Source organism: Papaver somniferum, chromosome 10, assembly GCF_003573695.1.
Source record: "Papaver somniferum cultivar HN1 chromosome 10, ASM357369v1, whole genome shotgun sequence".
NCBI lineage: Eukaryota > Viridiplantae > Streptophyta > Magnoliopsida > Ranunculales > Papaveraceae > Papaver > Papaver somniferum.
In genome coordinates, this window is record NC_039367.1 from 149,180,743 (window position 1) to 149,197,586 (window position 16,844).

General features: G+C 39.5%; 2 protein-coding genes across 2 annotated transcripts; both read left to right on the forward strand.

Annotated features, from left to right (window-relative positions):
* Positions 1-2,290: 2,290 nt before the first annotated feature.
* On the forward strand, positions 2,291-3,609 carry LOC113318511. Its single transcript, XM_026566682.1, has 3 exons — positions 2,291-2,343; positions 2,426-2,558; positions 3,342-3,609. Exons 1-3 carry the CDS (start codon positions 2,320-2,322, stop codon positions 3,587-3,589), a joined length of 405 nt encoding a protein of 134 aa, XP_026422467.1. The 5' UTR covers positions 2,291-2,319; the 3' UTR covers positions 3,590-3,609.
* Positions 3,610-11,624: 8,015 nt separating this feature from the next.
* On the forward strand, positions 11,625-13,538 carry LOC113316873 (mitogen-activated protein kinase kinase kinase 1-like). Its single transcript, XM_026565030.1, has 3 exons — positions 11,625-11,732; positions 12,309-12,417; positions 12,655-13,538. Exons 2-3 carry the CDS (start codon positions 12,400-12,402, stop codon positions 13,357-13,359), a joined length of 723 nt encoding a protein of 240 aa, XP_026420815.1. The 5' UTR covers positions 11,625-11,732; positions 12,309-12,399; the 3' UTR covers positions 13,360-13,538.
* The last annotated feature ends 3,306 nt before the right edge of the window (positions 13,539-16,844 follow it).

The following is a 16,844-nucleotide window of genomic DNA, read 5'->3' on the forward strand; positions in this document are numbered from 1 at the left end:
ATCTCCCGACCCGAATTGGTATCTTTGTTTTCTGGCCCCACCTTGACTAGATTCTTCTGTTCTTCCGACGTGCTATGTCAGTGCATTTATTACCTCGACTCTCGATGGTCATCTCTCCATCACATCCGATTTCCTTCTTTACACGTGCTTGTCATATGGGTAATTGATGGATATCTCTTCCTTGGGCTGATGTTATAGAAGACGATTTATTGTTTCGCTTCGTTGCTTCTTCAATGAGTCGTGGCTTGGGATTGCTCCACTTGTACCTATCACTTTTACCCCTATATTTATGCCCATTCTTTCGCCCGTGTTCCCGACACGAGGTGAAGAAAGTGCTTCGCCTCCCACGACTCTGGTCATGCAGCGTTTTCCGATCTGCTGTTCCCCCATTACTCCGCCCTTTATGACCCGTTACCTCTTCTGCCGGTTATAACCGTTGGACTATAAATGTGAATGATAAGCCCTTGGGTTTTTGTTTTTTCACTTTTCTTTTTTTTAAGAACATACATTCTTGGCTTCTCCGCCTCTGCAACTTTCCTTCATCCTCTGTTGTTCTTTTCACCTTTGCTTCAATTTCACCCTCGTTTTTTCTTTGCTGCTGTCCTTGTCCTTCACTGTTTTTCCTTATCTCTTCACGCTATCAGTTTTTACTCCTTATCTAATCTCCATAGCTTCTCAAAATCCGTCCATTACCGAAAAGAGGTGTGTAAGTTATACGTTTTCTGATGAAGGTAATGTCCCTTTAGATTTGTTGTTTTCTCTTGATAGAATTCCCTTCATGACCAGCGGGCTCTTGATTCTATTTTTCAGATGATTCTTCTCTTTTTGAATGTAGGATTGAGAGGAAGACCTATAAGTACTCCAACATTACTGATGCTCAGTTTCTAGACCAATTGAAGGATGAGTACAATCTTCACGATTATGATCTTGAACTGTTGTCGGGTCTGAAAGGTTAACTGAGGAGGGAGTTGGTTGGGGATTCTCCCATTCTCCCAAGGCGACCATCATTACCAAGGGACAACTTGAACTCGGGTTGCGTACTCTGTTGTATGACCCGATCCGTACTTTTGCCTATGAGGTTCTGTCTCAGCTTCATCCTTCCCGTGCTTTGGCTCAGTGGAACAGGAATACATTCCTCTTGATGGCTGAATGGGTGAGGCGAGGAAAGGGTGAGCGTACCCAGACTCCTTAGTCAACCTATGATCCTTCTGACGCGAGTAAGTATACTTCGGCCAGCTTCATTGGAAATTATCGAAGTGGGACTTCTTCTCTTGGCTCTTTGGATGGTTTTGTTGCTAGTCCTCATCGACTTAAGGTTCCGACCGACGGTTTTGAGAAATTGATGCTGGATGAAGATCCCGAGGGAAGTACCAATACTAATAAGCATGGCCGACATACTAGTGATTCTGTCTTGGATCGGGTTCCTCTGGTTATTCGCGGTCCTATTTTAAATGGAAAATTCCCCTCTCCTGACTTTCCTATCGATTCCTACCAATTCTGGGTGGTTAATGTTGATCAGGTAAGGCTTTCATCCTCTTGCTCGGTTTGGGTTTATTACCTTTGCGATATCGGGTAGCCAGAAAAGTTTTTTAATTGCTCCATTCCTTTGTATCACAAGTCTCAGAGTAATCATCCTAAGGCTCAGGGTAATCAGCCGAAGACTCAAAACACTCGGAAGAGAGGCTCTAGTGCTAGGACTGAGGAGGAGCCAGTGAAGGTAAAAAATACATTGCTCTACTCTCAGTATATGTACTTACCCCTATTTTTTGCCTTGAATGGATCTCGCGATGTTGTGTTTGTAGAAGTAGAAGACTGGTGAGGAGGGTGTGGAAAGTTCGTCGGGGAAGGATGGTGAGGACTTAGATGATCGTCTCCCCTTATCGTGATTTATACCCAAAAGTTGGTCAAGAAGAAGAATTCTGACGTCTCCTCTCCCGGTGTAGGTGATCATCTGCCCCTAGGAAGAATGTGCCCCCATTGTCCAAGATGTCCTCTGTTGGAAAGGGAATTTCTCTTTCAAATGCAGAGGTAGTGTTGGTGATAACGGATGATGATGATGATGAGTTCTTCAGTTCTGATACTGAGACCGATTGGTCGGGTGAGAAGCAGAAGGAACCCGAGATCCCTGCCCCCGAGGATAATGCTTCCACCCGAAACGAGCTAGTGAACAAGAATCCTCTCAATGAAGGAACAGTCGGAAGTTCCGTCTTTACCTTCTTGGGTCATGTGTGTGATTCCTTGGGTGATCTTACTTCTTCTAGCTTCAGTTATCTTTTTGCTGCCGAGATGTTGAAGGCGGTTCCCCTGTATGGTTCTGCTATGAGGAATTCCCTCAACGTTATGGTGAGTCGCTTTGTTTTGAGCGTGTAGCTAGCTTTGGTGCTTCTGCTTTTATTAGTGACTTAACCCGATTTGATCCCTTTAGGCCGCGAACAAAAGGCTTCTTGAAGCTGCTATTCGTGAGAAAGAGTTGGCAGACATGGCTAGCTTTCGGGATCAACTTCAAAGGGAGCAAGGGCGCGCCCGAGGATTCGAGAGACAACTAGCTGTTTCCAAAGGTATTTTTGCGAAACCTTGTCATTTTTGATTGATAATGTAGTGCCAATATCCTGAGTCTAGCGTTGTCTTCCTATCCGAGATAGCTAGCTTAGACCGAGACTTCATTTATGAATATCGTACTATGTCCAAGAAATTGAACATCGAAAAAGAGCATGTTGCTACTCTTCAACAGAAGATTTACAACAAGGATGATAAGATTGACCGCCAGTCCGCCGAAAATGAGAGTCTCCATTCCGAGCTTCGTTATCAGAGATTTGAGTATGTACCCGAAGAAATAGATAATCTCCGAGCCGAGCTATCTCGGATTTAAAGAGTTGCTCCCGACAGAAAACTACTGATCGAGTCCTTAGAGAGTCAGTGCAATACTTTGAGGCTTCAGAACAGAGATCTTCATGCCGATCGTAAACGTCTGTCACAGTTGAGAGATGATGCCGAGAGTTCCGTTCAAAGTTAGAGGAGTAAATTCTCGGGTTTGATCAAGTATCGCGGGACTTGGAGTGGACTCGAGCCCAGTTATCGGGTCTTCGAACAGTACATGATCGGCAGAAAACGGCTTGGGGTAAACACAAGCAATACTACCCCTCTAATGAGTTTAATGAAAAACAGTAGAACGAGTTGGTATTGAAGATGTCTGAACTCGAAATCAACTCTAAAATTAGTTTTGCTCGTGCTTTCAGGTTTTTGTGCGTGATTTTTGTTTTCCAGTATGTCTCCTTGCTTCATTGTATCTTTTTTCTTGTGTGTTAACCGTGTTGTTATTCTTGTTCGTGTACCCGAGAAAGGAAAGGTCAAATCTTTGGAGGAGGATATTGTCCAACTGAAGAACAATGAGGATCGGCTAAATGCGAGAATTTCCCATGCTGATGCTGCTTCTACCGAGTTGACCCGCCAGCTTGCTGAAGCGAAGGAAAAGTATGAGGTCGAGCTCACCGCTAAGATCAAGGAGGGTGTGAAGAAGTTCATTGAGAAGAGGAGGGCTCAAGTTGCTGCTAAGAAGTCGGGCTCGGCATCGATTCCTCCGAACGAATAGTTCGTGCCTTTTGTAATGTTGTGTCACTATTTTGCCCCTTATCTCGGGCTGTAATTTTCCTTTCGCTTGAACACCTATAACTTTTGGACATTTTATTTCGTGGGGTGATGCGTCACCAAACGGTGGTTGTTTATTCTATGGTTTTTTACTCTTTTGATATTGTTTCTTGTTTTCTCATGTTGTGCTTGGTCATTCATAACCAGTATCCTTTCAATTTCCTGCTTTTCATATAAATATTTACACATTAGCTGAAATTCCATTTCTGTTGAACACACTCAACAAGGAGGGTCATTGGGACCAATGCATGTCCCGATCGAGGTATCTCATCACTGATGTTTAGAACCAGTGGAAGTGTACTTAGTCATTCTTAGATTCTATGTCCCGAATACCCCGGGTTAGTTATCAACCAACTATCCCGGGAAAGTGAATCTGGTCACTTGCGATGGGGGAAACCTTTCAGATGTAAGTAGGTTACCTAGCTGTCAAGGACCCGCTCCTTGAAAACCTTTGGTACTTGATTTCCATCCACCAGGACCCTTAGAGTACCTCGTCACTTGCGCACTGCCGTCGCCCCGAGTTCGAAGAATAGCCCGTCGAGTGTAAGTCGCCTCAGTTGGAATTTCCTCGGGGGAACCCTTTTGTTGTACTCGCGTTGTAACCGCCTCTGATAGTTCTCCATCTTTTGCAGAGACATCTCTCTGGTCTCTTCCAAATCATCTCTCTGGTCTCCATTTTTTAGATTATCCGCTATTTTCTTGTTGGTGATCTCGGCCTGCCCATTACATCTGGGTAAATGGGTGTAGATTTGCTCTTTATGATGTTATAGGTATTGAACAATGGGTCGATATTCTTCCCTTGTAGTTGTTTTCCGTTATCCGAGACAATAGCTGCAAGAATGCCGAATCGACAAATAATATGCTCAAAGATGAACCGAAATACGTCCTTGTCCCGAATATGTCTCAAGGGTGCAGCTTCAACCCACTTGGTAAATTAGTTTGTTGCTACTATTAAGTACTTTCTTTGTCCCGACCCGACATGTAATGGTCCCGCAATATCGATGCTCCACTTGACGAAGGGACATGGGCTCACTACCGAATTCAATGAAACTGATGGTGCATGTATCTTCTTCCTAAACTTTTGGCATTCACCACAAACAAATGCCATGTGCTTTGCATACTCATTCATATAGGGACAGAAGTACCGTATTGTCTTGGCTCTGACCGACAGGCTTCGACCCGAGCTATGATTTCTTGCGCCACCATAATGTAGTTCATTCAAGATCGAGTGCCATTCTTCTTTGCTTAAACATCTTAGAATTGGTCCCAAATATGATATTATGTACATGATGCCCTCTCGTAGATCGTACCATGTTTCCTTATTTTTGATCTTGTTAGCCTCGGCTCGTCCTTTTGGTAATTCACCCGACTCCAGATATTAGTGGATGGGTTTTCTCTAATCCCCTGCCTCATATCTATCGGCTGTAGAAACTACCATTTGTACTTCCATATCCTCTTCTTCGGGTATAGATGGCATCAATACTCTTCCAATTCGTAAGGCTTCTATGCTTGGATCTGTTGTCATGGAGGTGATGTAAGCCGCAACATCCGCGTGTCGGTTGTCTGTTCTGCATATATGTCGGAACTTGATGTTAGGGATCTGTATGATGTAGAACTTTGCTAACTCCCAATATTTTTGGAGTATCAGGTCATGAATAGCATATTCTCCATTAATTTGTCGAACCACCAATTACGAATCGCTGGTAAGTATTACCTCCTGAAGCACTAGTTCTACAATTAGTCATAAGGCATGTATCACTGCTTCATATTCAGTAACGTTGTTTGTTGCTTTGAACTCGAGCCTAAATGAGTAGACTATCTTCTTCCCTTTCGGCTTTGTGAAGACCAACCCTAGTCCCGAGCCATCCTTGTTTGACGACCCATCAGTGAATACTTCCCAACGCGTCAGGTTGCAGGTCTCCAGAAAGTCGGTTGGATCGTCTCTATCTTCTTCCATGCATGAGATATCCTCTACCTCCTCACCAAGGGGAAAATCACCAAGGAAATATGTTACTGCCGGTGCTTTCACGACTGTCCTCATTACATAGAAGATGTTGAATTGCTTAATCTGAGCACTCCACTTGGATATTCGTATCGATCTCGCGACACTATCAAGTACTGATTCGATAGATGACTTTGTTAGTACCCTGATCCTATGGGTCTGGAAGTACGTCCGAAATTTTTGTGTTGCAAATACCAACGCGGGTATCAGTTGCTCGATTCGGGTGTAGTTCTTCTCCTTTCGATTCATGGTTTTACTGATGAAGTACACTGGTTTTTCTTCCGTACCGTCATTTTTGATTAGTACAACACTAATGGCACAGTCTGTAGCTCCGAGATATAGGGTAAGCACTTCTTCGGCCTCGGGTCTTTGTAGACAGGTAAGCTCGCGAGATGTTTTTTAATCTTTTGGAATGCTTCCTCGCATTCTTTGCTTCATTTGAATTTCTCTTCCCTTCTTAGTGTTCCGTAGAAGTCTTTACACTTGTCCAATGATCGTGAGATGAACCTTCCTAGTGCCGGCAAGCTCCCATTTAACTTTTGCACATCTTTTACCGTCACCGGAGATGGCATCTCTAAGATGGCCTTGACTTTATCAGGATATGCTTCTATTCCTTTATCGGTGATTATGTATCCCAAGAACTTGCCCGAGGTTACCCAAAAGGTGCATTTGGTCGGGTTAACTCTCATTTTGTATTTTTTCATGGTTTGAAAGATATCCCGAAGGTCATTGATGTGGTTGGTACCTGCCTTACTTTTACTAGAATGTCATATACATATACCTCGATGGTGTTGTGTATTTTGTCTTCGAACATGTCTTCCACCAACCTTTGATAGGTGGCACCTGCATTTTTCAAGCCGAACGGCATCTTGGTGTAGCAGTACAGTCCTCTAGGTGTAAATAAAGATGTGTTTTGTTGATCTCGGGAGCCAATGGTATCTGGTTGTATCCCGAATATCCGTCCATTAATGTCATCGCCTTATGTCCTGAAAAGTGAGGGTACAACAACCTCACCCAATATTTCACTTAGTAATCTGTATGGACGAAATCCAATACACTTTTAAGATAATCAACTAGACAACTAGATTCAATCTTAATAAAAAGTATATCAATGAGTTATATCTCAATTTCTCGATTCAATCCTTACTCAAACAAATAGACATCTGCGAGCCTGATTGAATACAAGAGAAATAACTGAACGGTACCAAAGACCAATGTTCAAGGATCAATCAATTTCAATCAACAACCAAAGGTTGGATTTACCAATTGATCGATTCAACGCACAACCTGTGATATTTCAATTATATAACAAAATATAATGCGGAAAAGAAATAACACAGACACCAGAAGTTTTGTTAACGAGGACCCCGCAAATGCAAAAAAACCCCGGGACGTAGTCTATATTGAACACACACTGTATTAAGCCGTTACAGACACTAGCCTACTACAAACTAAATTCGGTATGGATTGTAGTTGAACCCCTATCAATCTCACACTGAACCAAGATACAGTAGCGCTGCGTACGTCTCTGATCCCAGCAGGATACTGCGCAGTTGATTCCCTTGGCTGATCTCACCCACAACTAAGAGTTGCTACGACCCAAAGTCGAATTCTTTACTAAACAAATCTGTATCACACAGAAAAGTATACAAGAATAGATAAATTTTTCTCCCACAGAAATACCTACGAGTTTTATTCCCTCTTTTGATAAATCAAGGTGAACATGAACCAATTGATATACCGGACTTATATTCCCGAAGAACAGCCTAGAAATATCAATCACGTCACAATAATCTTAATCGACTAGCGAAACAAGATATTGTGGAATCACAAATGATGAGACAAAGATGTTTGTGACTACTTTTCTATCATACCTGTCGGAGAAATTAATCTCGAGCCAATTTTATAATTGTACTCAATACGATAGAAACAACAAGATCAGATCACGCAACTACAGAGAAAATAGTTGGGTCCGGCTTCATAATCCCAATGAAGTCTTTAAGTCGTGAACCTACAGGGTCTCGATAGAAACCTAAGGTTAATGGAGAATAGACTCTAACTAACACAACTAGTATCATACAGGATGTGTGGATATTAGGTTTCCCAGTTGCTAGAGTTCTCCTTTATATAGTACCTTGGTAACAAAGCATCCAATATTCACCGTTAGATGAGAACTTGATTAGATTCAATCACCGTTTGATCGAACTTAGCTTGTTATACACACATGAAATGTAATTTCATTTAGGTTTGAGTAACCGTACCTAAACGTGTACAAGTCGTTGGTTCGACAGTAGTTAACCAATGGTTATCCATATGAGCACTTTCATATCAACCTTATTCATCTTCACCATAACTAGTTCAAATGACTCAAAAGAACTAGTTAAAGAGTTGTTCAATTGCTTAGATCTCATAGAAGTATACAAGACACAATCGAAGCAAAAATAATTTCACTCGAATCGATTCATGAACATTATAGCCACGGTTTGCGAAGATGGCATTCCTTAATTTATAAATGTCTTAGTTCACGTATTAAACTGTTTTTAGAAAATAACCCACTTAAGTACGCATACAGGTACACATACTTAAGTAACCAGTCTGAGCTTGTTTTCAGTTCACAAACTCCAGCAGAAATTCACAGGATGTGAACTTCAGACAGTATGCAGACTTAGCTCCGTCCATCCTGAACAAGCAAAGTACGCATACTTTGGTTCAAGGATTTTGGACATACACAAGTATGAATACACATACAATGAATACACTTCAGCTGGACATGCTCTAAGAAGGTGTGGTCATCATCCTGTCCCAGGTTGATCTCCTCATTGACAGTTGCCATTCCTCCCGCGGGTACCAGATTTTCCTCGGGTTGACGTCGGTGATCACTTTCTTGTCGCGGGTCCATCACTCCTTCTTGCATGTTGGTTTCTTCCACAGTTCGATTCCTCAGAATCCTACCCGTCCAAGAAGTGCTGGCCATCGGATCGGGTCCACCCTTTCCTTCGATAATGTCCTTACATCAGCAAACAACACCTCACTTTGAACTGTTTTCGAAAAAGTTTTACAAGTACAACAAAAAGATTCTGTCATTTCGACATTATGCAGATACAAGTACGATTCCTATATTTTTGTCACGATGAAATCAACAAACTAGTTTGTTTGATTACTAGGATATTTTTGTGGAAAAAGGTTACCGTTATGTCGCTTTCAGTACTCTCACTATGCATTAATCATTGTTTGTCCTAACATTCCTCCTACCAGATGTCATTACTTAGCCGTACTGGTGGTCGGAAAAGTAATTCTTTGGTCAAGTTGTAATGTGGTGACTTCCTTCACTGAAACTGATGATATCACCACTCGTAAATGATGTTTGAGGCATGAACAAAACACAATTCACCCTTTCTTATGGTTTTTCCTTAGAATTCCTCAAGGATAGTTCTACCTTGGGATTCTTTTGGTTTTCCATTTTAACCTTACAATCTTGAGAACTCGACAGAAAAGGAGGAATAAATTTATACTAAGACGCTTAAAAAATTTGCTTCGAGTGATTGTTCCAGCAACGCAACTCAATGATTTTGAGCCGATCTACTAGTGGTGATACAACACAATATTATTTTTACCAATTTCAAAACTTATAAACCGTAATGCAAACTCTTTTGACTGGATCTTTGCTAGCCCGCGAGATGAAGTTTCATATAGCTTCAACCAAACATCAGGGATGTTATTTTGGGAGCTTTTGAATCTTTCTAACAACTCGACTTAGCAAAATAACTTAAATAACACCTTTGAACAAATTTTGTTAAACCCGTAATCCTAGATCGAAGTTCCTTAAAAGAAAAGAAACCATCATTTATCAAAAATAAGAAAACAAACCCTTAAGTTCTACAGACCCACTGTTAGAAACACTTGATTCATCTACCAACTTATACATCTAACCACAAGAGTTTTTCTCTTAGCTTCGACTTACATCATATATGGTTTAGGAGATTTCGATTCTCTCTTTTAGTGGCTTTTTTCAATGTATCCAGAGATGTTATTCGGTCCCCTTAGTCGGCGCCAAAATGTAGGTGTAGAAAATCCTACAAGTACATCCAACAATCCACGTATGAACTCATAGCAAACATAAACAAGTAGGAACTCATAAGAACACAAGATATACGTGGTTCGTCATGATTACCTACGTCCCCGGGTGAAAGGATGATTTTATTACTTCACACAAGAATACAAGGTATGATTCTCTCCTCAATACTTTCTCTATGCTTTTCTCAATACTTTCTCTATTCTCTCACTTCTTACAGATTGCTTGCCCCTCTCTCTTTACAAGGCTATCTATTTATAGGCTATCACGCTCATACAACGAAGTTACAATGTGGGTCACAGCTCATCCTTCTTGATACTCATGTCGGGTGATGAGTAATGTTCTTTCTGATATCTATTACTCGATCTTCGTATTATCTCGATAAATGTAGTTACCGATGCGTCTCTTCCCTATGTTGATAGCTTGATACTCTTTAACCCGATGTCGCCTTATCTCTCGACCCGAATCGGTACCTTTTTTTTTAGCCCCACCTTGACTAGATTCTTCAGTTCTTTCCACGTGCTCTGTCAGCGCATTTATTACCTCGACTCCCGATGGTCATCTCTCCATCACATCCGAGTTCTTTCTTTACACGTGCTTGTCCAATGGGTGCTTGATGTATATCTCTTCCTTGGGATGATGTTATAGAAGACGATTCAGTGTTTCGCTTCGTTGCTTCTTCAGTGAGTCGTGGCTTGGGATTGCTCCACCTGTACCTATCGCTTATTTACCACTGCATGACCCTGTAAATCTGTGTTTTTATCCCTTTTCTCCGTTCAGAAAATAGGCACGTTGTATTTCTCCTCGTGAGTGATAATCTGTTACTCCAGTATTTTGGCTGGGCTTGGGTTACTGATGGTAAACACAACCGAGTTAACGATCTAGTCAAAAAGAGAGACTCAGAAGTCAAAGCTCAGAAAACCTTTGGCGCTAAAAATAAAAATTTGGAGGGAAAATCAAGCACAGAGTTCAAAATTGAAACCCTAACCTTTTGTGTCCAACTATTTTTTCTATTTAAAACCCTTTAATGAAAACCCAAGAATCTGAATCAGTAACTTCTCTTTAAGATCATGGATAGTCCTTTACTTATTATATCTTCTGATTCTGAAGGAGAAATTGATACAAAATCGAATATCAAAAGTCCAAAATCTGAAATGGTTGGCACCCCTTTATCAGCGAGGAGAAAGGATTCTCTTACTCCATTGAAAAGAAGATTTGAGGAAAGTTCTTCTCACTCCGTTAGAGAGGAGCATGACACTACTGATGACGATGAGGAATTTGACATTACTGATTGCGATGAGGAGCATGATAGTACTGATTACGGTGAGGAGTATGGATTGTATGGTAGGGCTGGTGCCGATGAGGAACATAGTAGTAGTGATGACGATTCGGTTCAGGGACGAACCCAGAAATCTTTTCAGGGTAGGGCTAGAATATTATTAGCTGAATTTTAAATTTACTATAATTTTTTATTGTGTTCCAAAATGATAGAGAATTTGGTAATACATCCCAAATAAAATACTAGGGATTGATAGCTTTCCCTAGAATCTAGATATTAAAAACTAGGTCATCTAAATCTTTAAGAAGAATTAATATGGGTAAACTTAGAAAGATTTTACTCTCTCTGATATTTCTTAATCTCCGTGAAAAACTCTACAACATCAAGTAAATCGGAACAGAAGGAGTAATCTTTAAGAAATTACCTATGCAAAAATTTTACCAAGCTAAAAATAGGGACGGGCTATAGCCCGGGTTAGCCCCTTGCTAGGCCCGTCCCTGATTCGGTTGCAGAAAAGGGAAAGGGGTCACCATCAGAAGAGGAGTGGGTGACTGTAGTTGGGTATAATTTTTATTTTCACTTTCTCATTTTATCTAATTTAGTTCATGATTTCGGCTGATAAATTATGCTTCAATTCATGGTTGGATACTTAGATTGGTTAATCTATCTTCGGATGAACCCTTTGTAACGAGTAATTGCTTCCTAATTTTGGTCCATTTTATACTTAAATGCAAGTAATTGTTTCCTAATTTCTTCTAATTTTCACTTCTTGTTATGAAATTTTGGGTTTACTTAGTGGAATTCGTGTTGTCGTCTGGGATTTTTGGAAGATCCCAATTATTTGAGCAAATATGAATCGACTTTACGGAATGCTTACTCTTCTATGATTCTTGATTCACCACTTTGTTTGCTGCTCTGCTAAACAATTGCAATAGTATTTGTGATTCTGCTGCACCACTTTTTTTTTACCAATCTTGTTATTCAACATGTTTGTTTCAAATTTCCATTAGCACGTTATCCAATTTATAGCGAGCAACTTTAATGGTAATTTGTTTAGTCCTTCGTGGGTTGTTTTCGTCAGTATACTCATTCGTACATTCTTGTTAGTTGCCACTCATATTCTTTCCTTCTGATTAATTGCTTGTGTAGTTTGACTCTTGTAACACAAAGTCAAGTAAATAAACTAAAATAGCAGGTGTCCAGGATTGAGATTGAATGAATAATTATGTGTTTCCACCTTGTGTTTTACTTTTATTTCATGGCGATGCATTTGGAGTTGGTAATATTCCTCCTTTTGTTGAATTGTACAGTTTCTCCAAAAATGATATCAAATTAGTGTTGCGCAAGTTTGAGAAATATGGTGAGATATTAGATCAGGTCCGAATTCCTGGTGATAACTGGATGCATATTCTTTATCAGGTTATTTTTTTCTTAACCTTCAACTTTGTTTATCTTTGCGGTCTTATCTTACTTTTGATTAGTAAATGTGTTCTTTGCATAATGTACTCCTTCATTCTGTATAAAAGCCAGCGTTATTATAATGCAACACGTAATTGGGCCAGTTGATTTGAAATCAAGATTTGGTGGCAGCATATGAAATCTGAACTTGTTGGCAATTATAGTTGTTCCTAATTGTAATTTAATGAGTTAATGCAGAACCGATCAGATGCTCAAAAAGTCCTTACCAAGAGCTGGATACAAATCAATAGAAAGCTTCTTGTGGGTGTGAAACCTGTGGATCCAATTCAAAGAAAAACGCTCAACAAACCAACCCAGCCAGTGACAGATCGAATACAAAAAGCCCTCCAAGAACGTCTATGTCTACTTCACCGCTGTGAATCTGATTTCTTCTTATTAGGTGCAACTGGTGATGTGTATAACGTCAGGTTATCTACGACCTCGTTGTGCAGTTTCCCAGACCGTCTGATTCCATGCAAACACATACTCTTTGTTTTTCTTGGTGTTCTCGAAGTCTCTGTCGACGATCCTTGTGTTTGGAGGAAGATTCTTAGGGAATGTCAACTTAGACATCTACTCAACACGCCCACATCGTCTCAAACTCTTGCTGGTTCCCGTGTACGTGAGAGATTTCTTCATCTATTCTCAACCAAGTCAGACTTGGGTCCTCCACTAAAGCCTGAGTTGGAAAAGTGTGCTAAATGCAGAAGGGAGATGTATGCTGAAGATAGTGCATTGGATTGTTACGTTTGTGAGGCAGTTGGACACGAAAAGTTTATGATATATAGGAAACCGAGCACTGGGGCTCCTTTTTGTGCACGCTGTGGGAGTAGGTGGTGTGAAGACTACGAGAAAGAATATTTGAACCTTGCATCTTACATGAGTGAGGACGGCATGGATTAAACTATGCAATGCAATTCTCGTTATCAGTTAAGAATGCTCCTTCACATAATGAACTTTTTTTGGTTGTTTGCTATGGTGTTTGTGTCTATATAAGAAACTATGGATCGATCTGTATAGATCCCAAGTTCTGAAAAAACGGAAACCATAAACACGGAAATTATCTATGATTTTTATTTACTATAACAATCTTATGATTCACTATGGCGAAAATGGGTTTACTTTTCCTGTAGAACAGGTAATACTATCTCATTCTTTCTTTGCCAATGTTCTTTCTGAAAAATCATATTGTGACCGCCACTGGTCCGCCAGGACATAGATTCATAGCTTGAATTGCGTTGGTCTTGATGGCTGCACTTCGAGTCTCAGTCTCAATGTAGAAGGACGTAATTCACCTGGCCGGTTGAGATGGGCTACAGGTGTTGGGCCGGTAACCATGAATCACAACCAGCAGCAACGTCTGGGCAGGATTCAGGCAGAGAACTAGTGGGCGGGCTTCTTTTTCCCTATTTAACTTGAACGGTTTTTTGGGGATCAGTCTTTTTTTTTTTGGGAGATGATTGTTTTATTTTGGGTAAGACATTAGAAGTAATTCTAGGTTACCCCTTATCTAAATATTTATATTAATACCAATATTAAGGTTAAATTAATAGATTTTTTTTTTAAAGTAGAATTATTGAGTGTATAAAGTGATAGAAGAAGAAGAAGATGGAGAAAAAAATTATTTTGAGATGGGTGAATATGGAGAAAAAACATCCTCTGGGTACCGAAGTATGCTTGTAACTCAGTGAATGTTGTTATAAATGGCCTAAAATATCTTCAAAATCAAAATTGTAACAAAAAAATTTCAACCAGGTCAACAAAGTTCGGTTAGATTATATGAAGAACATGTCACCGAACTTTCTGCAAATGCAGTTCGGTTAATAAATCCAAAATCACAGGCAACCGAATCAGAGCTTTAATGGAGTTTTTATTTGTTCGGCTAGCTGATGAAAAATCAAATGTAACCGAACTACTATGCTTGAGTTTACAGAGTTTGTTCGGTTCAGTCGACTCGACCACGTTGTAACCGAACTTTAAACAACAGAGTTCGGTAAGTTCGCAAAAAAAAAAATTTTTTGCGATTAAACTGAACTCAACATTTGGCTATACAGAGAAGAGTTCGGTTTTGAAATTATTTTTGCGAGTTAACCGAACTCATTATATAGGTTTTCTGAGTAAAGTTCGGTTAGGATTTTTTTTTTGCGATTAAACCGAACTCAACATTTGGCTATATAGAGAAGACTTCGGTTTTGAAATTATTTTTGCGACTCAACCGAACTCAGGTGTTCGGTTAGGCAAAAAAAATTCTTAGCCGAAGTGTTCTTCGTGTTCTTCATTTTTAAAAGTTCGGTTGTAAAACTAGGTTTCTTTTTCAAAATTATCCTAACCGAACTTACTACTGTAACCTCCAAATTCAACATATTTTGATGACTACTGCTCAAAATTTCAATCAAAAACGAATCAGAAGTAATGGGTTTGTGGGAAAATATTTATGGATAGGTTTGTTTATAAAAGATTGATTAATCGATGATGAAAACTCAATGAATCGACGACGATGAAAATTTGATGATTTTTTATTAGATTTGTATACGATCTGGTTTAGATGATCATATGTTGATGAAGAAGAGAAGAAGAAAAATTGCAGAATAGAAGAAGAAGAAATTGTAAATTAGTTATAATTTTAATTAGGTAAAAGGGTAAACTAGTCATCTCCACCTTTTAGGACACACCTTATAATTATAGGGAAGGTGGCCTAATCAAGTCATGGTACCCTCAAAAAACCCATGGTGCCCAAAAAATAATTGTTTAACTTGAGCAGAAACTTGAGTGAAGAAAAAATCAGAAAAGTTCTTTGCAAACAGAAAACCTTAATCGTCAGTGTCAGGCGTTATTGGAGATGTCTACTTCGAAATCCTTCTAAGGGTACCAGTGAGAACAGTATTAATATGTAAGTGCATTTGTAAGTCTTGGTTTCAAATAATTTCTGATCATAGTTTTGTTAAATTGCACCTTAATCTTAATATTGAAAGAAACAACACTCGGTTGATGCTCAAAGGTTTAAATAACAAATTTTACTCCGTAGGTTATGATTCAATATCATCAATGAGTGAAACTGAATATGACGCTTTTGTATTAGATAATTTGGATCGACCATTCATATCCTTAAAATACGAAGTTATCTTGTTGGGTTCTTGTAATGGTCTAGTTTGCCTAAAGTATACCAATTTCCTTGATGTAGAGTTCCTTTGTCTTTGGAACCCAGTGACTAGAGAACAAAAGAAATTGCCCAAATCACCAAGAAATTATGAGAAATTTGAGTGCGGCATATATTGTTTTGGTTATGATCGAATGACTGATGATCAGAAGAACAATTCTTTAGTTGAAGTGTATACCTTAGGAACAGATTCATGGAAAAGCAGTCAAATTCTACCTCATAGTATGATTTGTATAGGAAAAAAATTCTTTCTCAATGGTGCTTGGCATTGGTTGGGGAAAATGGGTGAAAAAGACACATCCATGTTAATAATCTCTTTGGACGTCAGCAACCAAAAATTCGATGAATTGCAACTACCGAGCAAACTTTTAGTGGATAAAAATTGGATTTTGAGTATAGTTGTTAAGGTTAGCGTTAATTTTGAAATTTGTGTGATGAGGAAATATGGAGTTGATGAATCTTGGACTAAACATTATAGCATTGCCGTTGAGGGAGTTCAGAATGCCAATTATTTGAGGGTAGAGCTGTCAATTAGTAATCCGGCCCGCGGGTTGACCCTAGCCCGGCTTGTTTCAACCCGGCTTGGCTGGGCTTGTTTCCTAAACGGGCCGGGTTAGGTCTGTTATATCTGAACCTAATAGAGAACAAGCCGGGCTAGGTCTAACCCGCGGGTTACCAGCCAACCCGTTAAATTATGTTAGTAACCTGTTATCGGAGGTTTCGGTAGAATTTCACCTGCTACCCAGGTAACCGGGAACGAATCGCATTCTTATCTTAGTTTTCCAAAGAAAGAGAAATCAGAAAACTTCTCTTAAGTTTTAGATCTGGACTGGAGGGTGGAGGTAGAGCAGAGCAGAGCTGCAGAGGTATTCGGTATTCCGTATTCGAGTTCGTGAGTTCGTCTCTCTTTCTAATTTAAAACTAAATAGGGTTGTTTTTTCTATTCTGAGTTTTAGATTAGATTTTGAATCTTTGATCTTTAAGTTTACTGTTTAACTATAATGATTTTTTTTTTTTAATTTTCTAACTATCTGTTATTCACTTATTCTGTTTGATTTTCAGGGGTTAGGGTTAGGGCTTTACTCGTAATCAACTAACCAAGTTTTATCCTTTAGGTTGTTTTTTCACTTCTAAGTTATAGATGATTTTAGAAGAATAGGAAAAATTGGTTTTTTCACTACCGTTGAAGAAGAATAGGAAAAATTGGCCGATGATTTTACTTCTACTTTCC

Coding starts and splice junctions, on each gene's coding strand:
- LOC113318511 (XM_026566682.1), top strand. CDS start 2,320: ATGAGGAATTCCCTCAACGTTATG. Junction 2,344..2,425: donor GGAATTCCCTCAACGTTATG/GTGAGTCGCTTT, acceptor TGATCCCTTTAG/GCCGCGAACAAAAGGCTTCT. Junction 2,559..3,341: donor ACAACTAGCTGTTTCCAAAG/GTATTTTTGCGA, acceptor TACCCGAGAAAG/GAAAGGTCAAATCTTTGGAG.